The 12,258-nt window shown below is 35.6% G+C and overlaps 1 protein-coding gene across 4 annotated transcripts in view; it reads left to right on the top strand.

The window, feature by feature from the left end:
- PAK2 (p21 (RAC1) activated kinase 2) overlaps nt 1–12,258 on the top strand; it is a 95,241-nt gene that overhangs the window by 66,801 nt on the left and 16,182 nt on the right. For all 4 annotated transcript variants that reach the window (XM_044252086.1, XM_044252087.1, XM_044252089.1 and 1 more), the window contains exons 5-12: nt 502–533; nt 1,208–1,315; nt 2,718–2,850; nt 4,645–4,708; nt 6,225–6,273; nt 6,770–6,882; nt 8,234–8,351; nt 10,250–10,349. In XM_044252086.1, the coding sequence (XP_044108021.1) occupies nt 502–533; nt 1,208–1,315; nt 2,718–2,850; nt 4,645–4,708; nt 6,225–6,273; nt 6,770–6,882; nt 8,234–8,351; nt 10,250–10,349 (717 nt within the window). The remainder of the gene's footprint in view (nt 1–501; nt 534–1,207; nt 1,316–2,717; nt 2,851–4,644; nt 4,709–6,224; nt 6,274–6,769; nt 6,883–8,233; nt 8,352–10,249; nt 10,350–12,258) is intronic.

Here is a 12,258-nt window from a genome sequence, read left to right as displayed (position 1 = left end):
TTAAGAATATGCTTTCTTATTGATCAAAATTTATGCCAAGTATTTTCCTTTTCACAGTTGCTGTTGTCTGAATAGTTGCTTCAAGTTTCTAGATAGACCATTTTTTTTCTGGAGAAAGTGTTGCTATGAATAAACTTCTGTTTTAATATATACACATGGAGAAATGTAGTTACAAATGTTTTTAATAACTTTGTTAAAATGTAGTTCAAATGCTATAAGATTCACCCATTTGTAGTATGCAAGTTGGTGATTTTTAGTAAATTTACAGAGTTCCATTAAGATTTGAGATTTGTTAATACGGTCTCACATAAATTCATATTTGACTATGGGTATTGTCATTTTTCTCAAGGTTTACTTCATCTTCAAATGTAATCAGTCTAAGAACATTCTACTTGCTCTGCTTTGTATTTTCTTCCTCTTATTTTTTTTCCTTTTCTTTATTATATAGACATTTTCTTTTTTGAGTTGTTGACTTAGCATTATTTTCTGTTTTGTATTCAGAGAAAGATGGCTTCCCTTCTGGAACACCAGCAGTAAGTTAATATATTACTTCTTGTAGCTCTTGTTCTAACTTAAGTTACTCAAAACAAATCTCAGTTTTTATTTAGCTTTCTAAAATAAATTACAGCCATCAGAAATAAATAACTACTTAATATGTTTTAAGCTAGCCACTTGATTAAGCAAATAAGGATCCCATATTAAGTAAACAGTTTCCTCAATTAGGAGGAAACAGTCTCTTTTGAGTTTTATGAAGACAAAGTGTGGTAATAAGAAACGTACCTACCTAGCACACACCTGGCATGTAGTAAGCTCTTTATAAAAATTAACGTCTTTTATTTCTTCAGTCACCATTTTTGAAGGTGAATCTAGCTGTCTTAATGACCAAAAATGACTCTGACTTACACAAATCCTACAGGATCTTTATTTTTGGTTTTAACAAACAAAGTGATTGGTTCCTTTTAGGACTTAAGGGACATAAAATTGTCCATATAAAAGGTACAGATTTTCTCTTAAGAAAACTTGGAACTTATTGTAAACATTTCATAAACTTTTCTGTAAGTTATAGGATTCCTTTCACTTTTTAAGTGATTAGAACCAATGAGGTTTTATCATTTTGAAATGAGCTATTAAAGAAGTACATTTTTTCAAGTATGTTTATTGTTATATCTGACTTGTCTTCCTTGCTTTGCTCATGTGATTAATGCAGCTGAGTACCAAGGGATCAGAAACTTCTGCAGTAGTAACAGAGGAAGATGATGATGATGAAGAGGCTGCTCCTCCTGTTATTGCCCCACGACCAGATCATACAAAATCAGTGCGTGTCTGGGTACTTGGACTGTGGATGTCAGGGCATGTGTGTTTTTAAGAAACAGCAGTCTGTAGTTGTCTGCCAGTGATTAATTTTCCAAAAGCCCTCAGTATGGGGAAATCTGATGAGGAGATCTTTACCTAAAAATCATTAATCAAAAACTAGGTTTTTTGTTTTTTGGTTTTTTTTTTTAATTAAAATTAAATGACTGCCTTAAAAGTTAAAGTAGTTACCTCATTGTTTCTCCTTTCTATATTACCCCTTCTCTTCCAGAGAATTCATCTATTTCTCTGGCTTTCTCTATTTTTCTCAGTGCAGATAACTGCTATATCTAAAACTTAAATCTTACTTCTTACCCAAATTGTGTAGATAATCTCCCATTTTACATTTCTCTTGAAGTCTTGGTGTCATTCAGGAGGCTGCAGAGAATGAAATTCCAACCGGATAGGGAACAGTTTAAAAAATAATGATCTTTAGGGGCACCTGGGTGGCTCAATGGGTTAAGCCTCTGCCTTCGGCTCAGGTCATGGTCTCAGGGTCCTGGGATCGAGCCCCGCAACAGGCTCTCTGCTCAGCGGGGAGCCTGCTTCCCCACTCTCTCTCTCTGCCTGCCTCTTTGGCTACTTGTGATCTCTCTCTGTCAAATAAATAAATAAAATCTTCAAAAAAAATAATGATTTTAGAGAAAGAGTCCTGTATTCCTGTGCCAGTACAAGGAAAGTGCGGGAAGGTGGTGTGTGGTGGAGTGCTGGCACAATCAGCAGGGAGGACTCTGAAGACTGCTGCTGCTGGGTCCTGATTAACAGTAAAGGGCTTTGTTTTCTGGCTTTACCTCCTAGAATTGGCTGTTTAAAATGAAATGGTAGAGCACTGGGTATTAAAGAATACTGGTGAATCACTGGCCTCTATCTCTGAAACCAGTAATAGACTTTATGTTAATTGAATTTAAATAAAAAGCTTAAAAATAATAAAAAATAAAATGAAACGGTAAAAATCATCCTTGGTAAAAGGGTTTTTTTGTTCTTTGGGGGTTTTTTGGTACAAGTTTTTATGAGAATTAATAGTTAATTCAACATCATGGTTTCTGGAATTTTGCTGTTTATTTCTCTTTTGTAGTAAGAATGCTGGCATATCCTTTTAGATCTGGCTAAACTTAAATTTCATTCAGAGATCTGGTGTTTTGCTAGACAGACTTTAAAAATCTATACATCATGTGTCAAAAGTGTTTAACATTTATTCATCTTCGTTACAGGTCTTTTATTAAGATAAGTTGAAAATATTAATCTCATTCTTTAGAACACTGGAGAAAACTAGTTTTGATTAAAAATCAAAGAACTGCATAGTGTACTAGTAAGAATACCTAAAAATACTTTGCCTCGGATCTCAGTAATGAGCTGTCTCTCTGCAGATTTATACACGGTCTGTAATTGACCCTATTCCTGCACCAGTTGGTGATTCTAATGTTGATAGCGGTGCCAAGTCTTCTGACAAACAGAAAAAGAAGACCAAAATGACAGATGAAGAGATTATGGAGAAACTAAGTATGTTACCTATTGTAATTATTCTTAAATTGTTAACAGCTCTTGACACATTTGGCTCAGATGGATTTTAATTTCTACCGTGTTTTGGCTTAAGACATCAATTATAGGGGCCCCTGGGTGGTTCAGTCGGTTGGGTGTCTGCCTTCAACTCAGGTGGCGATCCCAGGGTCCTGGAATCCCGCTCCGCATCAGGCTCTTTGCTCAGCAGGGAGTCTGCCTCAGCCTCTGCTACTCCCTCTCTCTGTCTCTCTTTCTGTCAGATATATAAATAAAATCTTAAAGAATAAAAAGACATAAATTATATTGTTTCCTTCTAGGAACAGGTCACTTCCGTTAAAATCTAGTAAAGCCAAATTCATACTCTGATTTGCTTGTTTATTATGTATTGACTGTTGGGTAATATATGCAGTGATCAGTACCTTCGGGAGCAACACTTTTTCCCAAAGGGCCAAATCTGAGGGTTATGGTTGGAACCCTTATCAAAGGAGATTTGTATATATTTATATATACTTATAGTTTCTCAATACGAGAATACAAAATGTTCTGAAAAAACTAAACAATGTGGCCTTCCTGTATGTGCAAACATTAAATGAATTTTTTTTTCCTTCTCCCTTTCCATCCATTAACTGTGATTGGCCTGAGTCAACCATTGGAAATAATGTACACAGTGCCAGGGAGAGGGTAGCAAGAATGTCCAATTACAAGTCTACAGCAACTATAGTTATAAAGAACACTGACATAGAGGGATCAAGGATCACGGAAAAGTACTAAGAAAAGTAGCTAAAGTGGCTATAGACCTGAGATTGGATACTTATATAAAATTGGGTTATTTGTGTGAGTTTCCATAATATGATCATACCTCCTTTTACCTTGAGCAAGTGAAAACTTAGCATGGTTTTCTCATGTTTTGGCTTGGTGGTAATAAGAATATATTTTAGTTTTATGTCCAAATACTAATTGGAAAACTGTTGCTTAGTTGTGACTTTGTGAACCTCCCTAAAACAGATACGATTAGTTAATACTAAAGTAGAGTAATCTTTATAGAAATAAGTGGTTTCCTAAATATATTGGAAGATAGAAGGTATGTGGGAAGAGTCAAAAAAGCCGTTTAGGCTTATTTATTTGGATATCATTTATATATTATTTCTGATAATAAGTAGTTTCATAATTTACCATTAGTTTAATACATTTCAGTGGAGTATGAAAAGTAGAATGACCAACTTCTCGATTAAGACTGAACTTCCCACATCCTGAGAACCCCTTTATTCTTAGGCAGACTAAACACAGTTGGTCATTTTAAAGTGTTCATTTTTGAGAAAAAGGATAATTAAGACCTTAGCTAGGAGGTCCAACCTCATGGAAATAATATGTCTTCTTGCTTCTGTTACTTTCTTAAGTTTCTTTAGTGTTCTGTGTTTGAAACATACGTGATTTTTTTTTTTTAAGATTTTGTTTATTTATTTATTTATTTGACAGAGATAACAAGTAGGCAGAGAGGCAGGCAGAGAGAGAGGAAGGGAAACAGGCTCCCTCCCGAGCAGAGAGCTAGCTGCATGTGCGGCTTGATCCCAGGACCCTGGGGCCACGACCAGAGCTGAAGGCAGAGACTTAACCCACTGAGCCACCCAGGCACCCCAGCATACGTAATTTTTGAAACTTGTGTTTGAAAGTTGTGTTTGAAAACCAGTGTTCTGAAATCAGTAGAGTTTATTAAAAGAAGTCATGATATTAGTTTACAATTTTGAAATGCTTGAGAGCTTCCAACTTTTTGTTGTTGTTTTTTGTTTAAAATAGGAACTATTGTGAGCATAGGTGACCCTAAGAAAAAATACACAAGATATGAAAAAATTGGGCAAGGGTAAGTATTGGTGACTGTATTAAACAGTATGGTAGTAATTCCTGGGTGTATAGTGTATCTCTTCTGCCTGTTGACATTGAGCACTTAGAGCATTCTATGCGTGGTTTTCCTGGATTTGTGTAAATAAGTAATGTATTTATTTCTACCTGCTGTTACAAAATTGACCTATTGAGCAATGACGTACATTGTTTTTTTCTTAAATGTTGTTTCCCATTGGTGGTTAAGAGATGATGGAAAAATTGACCACCAAATATATATTTTTTGACTACCAAATATATGTAAAAAGACAGTAAGAACATTTACTACAAGATGATAGGCAATAAAATTGTGTATTTAATCACGTTATTGAGTATTGAAGTTTGAGTCTACTGATCTGATTTTGTCCAGTAATTTGTGTTTTTAAACTAAACTTTGTTTCTGTTGCCTGGGAGCAAATGAACATTTTGAATTTTTATTATTATTAATCTCTGGATAGTATTCTGTGAATTTAGAAAGAGAGCTTAAGTCTTTTTTGAAAACCTCTTTATGAATTTTGTTCTAAAAACTAAATTAGGTGGGGTTCCTGGGTGGCTCATTCAGTTAAGCATCTGGCTCGATTTCTGCTCAGGTCATGATCTCTGGGTTGTGAAATCAGCTCCTCATGCAGCTCCATGCTGGGTGTGGAGCCTGCTTAAGATTCTTTCTCTTCCTCTCCCTCTGCCTCTCCTCCACCTCTACCTCTCTTTAAAAAAAAAGAAAAAAAAAAAAAGAACTAAATTTCGTTGCATAACTGGTTTAATAACAAAAATTGAAAATCATCTTAATATTCTTGAGCATGATGATGGATAAATTTATCCAATATATCCATTTATCCAATATATCCATTAATATATTGAATAATATAAATAATAGTAATGAGGGAGCAAGTATAAGACCCTAAATCCAGTGTTAAATTAAGAAAGTAAATCTCAAAACATAAAATAAAAAATAAGTTTAAAAAATTAAAAAGCAAATTGCAGAAAAATACATAAAACGAAGCCATTTATAAGAAGTTGTAAAAATTACGTTGAATATATTTTATAGTGATACACACCTAGGCCATTGATAGACATAAAGTGTAGACAAATGGCATGGGAAGGATGCGCATCAACTGCAGAATAAACACCAAACACCGATTACTTTTGGGAGCATGGAAGGATGCCTTTGGGAAGCACGTGCAAGGACTTCAAATTTATTCATTGGTTTTTGTTTCTTAAGCAGGGATGTAGATCCATGAGTATGTATTTTTTCTTTCCTTTATCTTTTTCCTACATTTTCGTAGGTATATTTATGACAAATTTCTAACAAGTTTCAGCTAGGAGGATTGCCTTTTTCTTATTTTTTTTTCCTTCTGTGCTTGCTTTTACTCCTTTTTAAAAATGTTAAGTCTTAAATGTTCTTTAATCTTTTTCTAGTTATTCTAAGTATAAAGTCTTTAGATATATAAATGATAGTGATTTAGAAACCTTAAATCTGGCTATGTCTTTTTTCCCCCTAGGGCTTCTGGTACAGTTTTCACTGCTACTGATGTGGCATTGGGACAGGAGGTAGCTACTTTTTCATACTTCTGGGTGTTACCATTAGCTTTTAGTATAGGAGGAAACTAGATAAACCTATGAATAATCAATGGGAATCTTTTTTTCAGTTTAATATGTTGAAAGAATTACTCTATGTATTTTATAGCACTTTTCTTAATAGGGAAAAAAGAAGAAATTATGTATTGAGTTTTATAAATAAGCAGATCTTTAAAAAATTATTTTTCCAGCTTGGAATGAAAAGAGGATTAATTCCTGGCATTGGTATGACCTTCAGTTGGGTAATCAGCTTCAGGAGTAATCTTGAAGTAATTAGGCTCTAAGTATTACAAAGTATTGTTCATAGGCAGTGTGGAAGTAAAAGTATTACCTGTCAGTAAGTTACAGTCTCATTGTATAATGTAATAGATACTCAATAAAGTAAATCATTATCTGGTTGGTGTTTGTAATTTTCTGAGAGAATTAGGAGACTTGTTCTGATTTTTTTTTTAATTTGTTTCCATCATAGGTTGCTATCAAACAGATTAATTTACAGAAACAGCCAAAGAAGGAATTAATCATTAATGAGATTCTGGTGATGAAAGAATTAAAGAATCCCAACATAGTTAACTTCTTGGACAGGTAAATACAATTATTTCTTAAACAGTGGGGGGGGGTAGAAATTTTACATCTTGTGGTTTGGGGCTTACTCAGGCACTTGATCAGAGTAGGTGTCAGTGTTGATAAGTAAGCTTGAAGGAGGAAGAGAAGTAAAAGAAAAAATAGCACATTTCAGGGGCACCTGAGTGGCACAGTTGATTAAGTGTCTTACTTTCGGTTTCAACTCAGGTCATGATCTCCAGGTCATGGGATCAAGCCTGGATAGAGCCAGGCCTTGGGCTCCATGCTCAGTGCAGGAATCTGCTTAGGATTCTCTCCCTCTGCCCCTCCCTCCTTGTTCACCCTCCCCCCCATGTGCGCACACTCGTTAGCTCTCTAATAAATCTTTAAAAAAAGGCTGGGGGTACATTGTACTGGAGCAGGCTTTTTTCTACATGTATATCACCTGGCAAGTAAGGGAGAGCAGTTAAATGAAAGACATTACTGCTGGTGCTTATATTAATTACAAATGATCAGAAACAGAAACATTAAGGAAATGAGCTATGATTCATGTGTTGACTGACAGCAGTGTCTGGCCACATGGTTTTTAAACTTTCAGATCATGTTTCTATTTTAGATCCTGTCTTTCATGGGCAAATAGTTTGTCAAAACCTCATTTAAGAATTGATGTTAAAAAATAGAACAAAGAGCAGAATAGAAAATTATATTCTACGATTATATGGGGATTGTTAAGCAGTTACATATATGCAAATGAAAGAATTGAAAAATAAATGAAAATTAAAATAGTGATTGTGGTGGAGATAGAAGTTATAGGTGATTTTCTTATTTCCACATTTAAATGTATTTAGAATAGGAAAAAGATAATACATTTTTAGATTTTAGCCCTAGTAATGGAGGCCATGTTCATAAAAATCAATTTTCTAGGTCTGTTGCCCTGCTTTTGAAAGTACTATGTCAAGTCGGTATTGCAGAGTAGGTAAGATAAGCCATAGCTTTGGAATCCATTGCACTTGGCTTCTGATTCTGGTTTTGTCACTTACTATTTATGTGAACTTGGATGAGTAACTTCTTCAAGCCTCCATCTCTTCATCTGTAAAACAACTAATGATTCCTACCTTACAGTGTTACATTAATTGAAAAGATCAAGTTACAATTGTAGGCTAGCTCTGAAATCACTCAGAAAAGTCCTAGTGCCTGTCAGTTACTTTCCCGAACTATGGGGTTGCAGCTGGCCGGTTTTCTTCCTGGCCCTCACAGCTTCCAGCTTTCTAGCTTCCTGATTAGGGAATCTGACATTTAAATTCTTTAGCGCAGAGTGGTGTGAAAGTAAAAACGCGCGTGTATTTTGTGTGTTTTTCCTTGTTTTTTTAAGTTACCTGATGGGAGATGAACTGTTTGTGGTAATGGAGTACCTTGCTGGGGGATCGCTTACTGATGTTGTGACAGAGACCTGCATGGATGAAGCACAGATCGCCGCTGTCTGCAGAGAGGTGAGTGTGCTCCCTTTCTGGTAAGGTACAGCCATGCGTACTTAGGAGGTTAAAAAAAAAACGAGGAGGAGAGTTTTCGCACAGGTGATTTTTACTATGTGCGATACTTTCTCTACATACTCTGTGCAGGTTGTCTCCATACCATTTAATCCTTCCTGTGCACGCTAATTCTGGAATAAAATATGGATTTTTGAAGAGCCCAGCTCACAGGTAAATTTCAGGGAGTTCATCATTAGAACTTACCCCAACAGAGTACTTTTAAGAGTGAAAGGAAAGGCCGGCCGCTCAACAGTGGAAACAAGGACGGTCTCTCACAAACCAGGACACATGCTCACCTTAAGTATTAAGTCTGCTTCTGGCTTTATTAATCTCCTCAGAGGTGAAAATCTAGGTGTTTCTTGATATTCACTATTTAATTTTAGACATACCATTGCTTAAGCCAGTAGAATTCTGCCAAATTGCCTAAGTCTAAACTAAAACTAAAAATTTTTATTTCTGAGTTAATTATGCTCCACCGAAGGGGTAGACCATTTGGTTGTTTCAGGAGGGGAGGAAATAAGAACTCTTTAACAGTTATGAATATGGTATTTTAGTAACATAGCTCTAACAAAGAATGGTCACTTAAAAGCTGACAAAAACTTAAGAATATATCCATACTTAATTTGTTTCTCTAATAATTTCTTTTTATAATTGTTTTAAAAATTATTTTAGAAGTTCCTTGAATTGTGACAAATTTGTTTCTGTTGTACACGTGTTTTGGGGAGGATTTGTTCTCAAGAATCTGCTTAAATGCTTGGTATATGCAGAACTGAGCCTGGGTGGCTCAGCTGGTTAAACATCTTCCTTTGGCTCAGGTCATGTTCTCAGGTTCCTGGGATCAACTCCCACACTGAGAAGTCCCTGCTTCTCTCTGTCTTCTGCTCCCCCTGCTTGTGCTCACTTGCTCTCTCTCTCTGACAAATAAATACAATCTTTAAAAAAAAAAAAAATGCTTGAGGGGTACCTGGGTGACTCAGGTCCTGGTCTCAGACCCCACATGGGGCTCTCTGCTGAGCAGAGAGCCTGCTTCCTCCTCTCTCTCTGCTTGCCTCTCTGCCTACTTGTGATCTCTCTGTCAAATAAATAAAAAAAATCTTTAAAAAAATGCTTGGTAAATGTGGTACATTTTATCTGTCTTTCCTTGAATGGATAGTAGAATATCTTTTTTTTTAAGATTTTATTTATTTATTTGACAGACAGAGATTGTAAGTAGGCAGAGAGGCAGGCAGAGAGAGGAGGAAGCAGGCTCCCTGCTGAGCAGAGAGCCCGATGTGGGTCTCGATCCCAGGACCTTGGGATCATGACCTGAGCTGAAGGCAGAGGCTTTAACCCACTGAGCCACCCAGGCGCCCCTGGATAGTAGAATATCTTAAATGAGATTTTTAGTTGTTATTCATAATGTACAGTCTTTATTTTGTTGTTCTTCTCTAGTGGGGGTAAGAAATAAAAATACAACTTTTTCCAAGCTTGCATTTTATATTCAGTTAATATTCAAAAACAGGGGCAAGCAAATCTTAAAACTCTAATCTTGTTCTTGAATTTTAAGGAAGGGGGCAGAGTTTTTCCTTACTTCTGACTCTGTGCTTTCTGAAACATGGCATAAGAGGAAATTTACTCTTTCATCAGTGGTGTCTAAGTTGTCGAAATCACTTTATATAAAATCTGCTCTAAAAGAAATGAAAAAAATATCCTAACATCACATCAGTGAACAGCTGGATAGAACTGGACCTCCCAGGTTCTTACCTACTTTTCAGGGGCTTGATTAGAATTCTGAAGCAATGCTTTAGGCCATAAGTATTGACTCACTTCCTTTAGACTTTTCAGGGACTGTTTCATTGATAGGTGTTTTTCTTGGTTAGTGTTTACAGGCATTGGAGTTTTTACATGCTAATCAAGTGATCCACAGAGACATCAAAAGTGACAACGTGCTTTTGGGGATGGAAGGATCCGTTAAACTTAGTAAGTAGCAAATGATTAAGTAACATTTATTACTATAGTTCTGCCTTTTGTTTAAGAAAAAAGAAACCTATTAATATTTTTGTGACTTAATATATGGAAGAGGAGGAAGAAAATCGTAAAGAATATGGACTCTGAGCTGGACAGCTTGGGTTTAAATAGCAGATCAGCTACTACTTGCTGAATAATTTGGTGTGAGTTATTTAATCTCTGTATTTATGTTCTCAGATGGTAAGGAAAATAATAGTTACTGTCTCAGATATATAATATAGTTACTGTCTCAGTTACTCTGAGAACTAAAAATGTAAAGCACTGAGGGACAGTGCCTGGGATTGCCCTCATGTTGATACTGTCTTCTAAAGATAAGCTTGAATTTGTCTCTGTTATTAGGGTAAATCTTTCTCATTGTGCTGTTCAGCTTTCTTAGGATTTGGTAGAGCGTGGCCCATTTGGGGAAGGCCTTATGACCCTGACCTGAGAGATGACTAGAAACAAAACCTCTGTTCCTAATTACCTTCTGTATCAGACTTGATAGAATCATGGTGGGAAAAGTCCTGGACTTCTTTTCCTCTGCTGGCTGTAATCTGTCAGTTTCAACCACTGCCACCTGGAGGATTCAAGAAGAACTACTGTTGAGGTTCCTCCAACTATGCAAAATTCAAGGCATTTCTTGGATCAGCAGATCAAAATTTTTTCCTTCTGTTCTGTTGGAGTGTTTGACTCCTTTTTCAGTATCTCTTTTTTTAAGATATTTCTTCTGGGGGTTGTTCAACCACAGGAAAGGGGTTCTACCAGATGGTCAAAAATATGATTACTAATCTTAATCAGCAGGCAAAATAGAAATGGACATTCTCATACTTTTTTTGGTGGATACACATGTAAGTTGACTTAGACTTTTTTGGATAGATTTATCCTGGCTCTTCCACATACTAGATGAATGATCTTGGATAACTTAACTAAAAATATGTATGCCTTAGTTTCCCAGTTTGTAAAATGAGAATAATATTAATAAATGTACCTATCTCAGTGTTATCATGAGGATTAGGTGTGTTGATTTCTTGTAAGATACTTGGAACAGTACCTGGTTTGTTACAAGTACCCATTTTAGCTGTAAATATGATTTAACTGAACAATTGCTCACTTAGTATTCTCTTGGATAAAATTATTGAACATATGCACAACAGTAAATACAAAGTTGTTCTCTGTAACATTGTAATGTAATGTAATGTAATTTTGTAACAACAAAAAGTACCTTAAATGTCTAGCAGTATGGGAATAGTAAATTATAATTTTGTTATTTTGTAATACTGTGTGGTTATAGTAATAAGGTAGATCAACGTTTAACTATGGAAAAATCTCTAAAAATAAATTTTAAAAAACAATTTACTGGAGCACTCGGCTGGCTTAGTTGGTAGAGCATGTGACTTTTCATCTCAGAGCGGTGAGTTCAAGCCCCATGTTGGGGGTAGAGTTTACTTTTTTTAAAAAAGCAGTTTAACAGAGTGTCCTAACTAGGTCGAATAAACCATTCAGTTCACAGGTGATGTTTTTACCTGTGTAAATTCATAACAAAAAGTCCAAAGCTTATAAACTTAAATGTTAGTAGTAGTTGAGTTTGAAATAGAATGGGTCTGTAGAAGGGAGGAAAAAAATTCTAGATTCTCATCCCACTAAATTTAACACTCAGTGCTAACCTAGGCTTTCTGTGCCTATTGCAAAATGAGTAGAGTAAGCTGGTGAGGACCTTTTTAGGTACAGTTGCAGTTAAAGCTGTTCTTTTTCTAGGCTGTCTGCTAGGTCAGATACTTAGTAATTCTGGCTTCTGTTTGTTTTCTTCAAAAATAGTTCCCATTTCCTGACCTTTTTACCTGATTTGTAGAATTTTAGTTTTGATGCTCACCTTTGGTAACTT

This window comes from Neovison vison, chromosome 6 (assembly GCF_020171115.1).
Source record: "Neovison vison isolate M4711 chromosome 6, ASM_NN_V1, whole genome shotgun sequence".
NCBI lineage: Eukaryota > Metazoa > Chordata > Mammalia > Carnivora > Mustelidae > Neogale > Neogale vison.
This window is presented reverse-complemented; position numbering and strand designations above follow the sequence as displayed.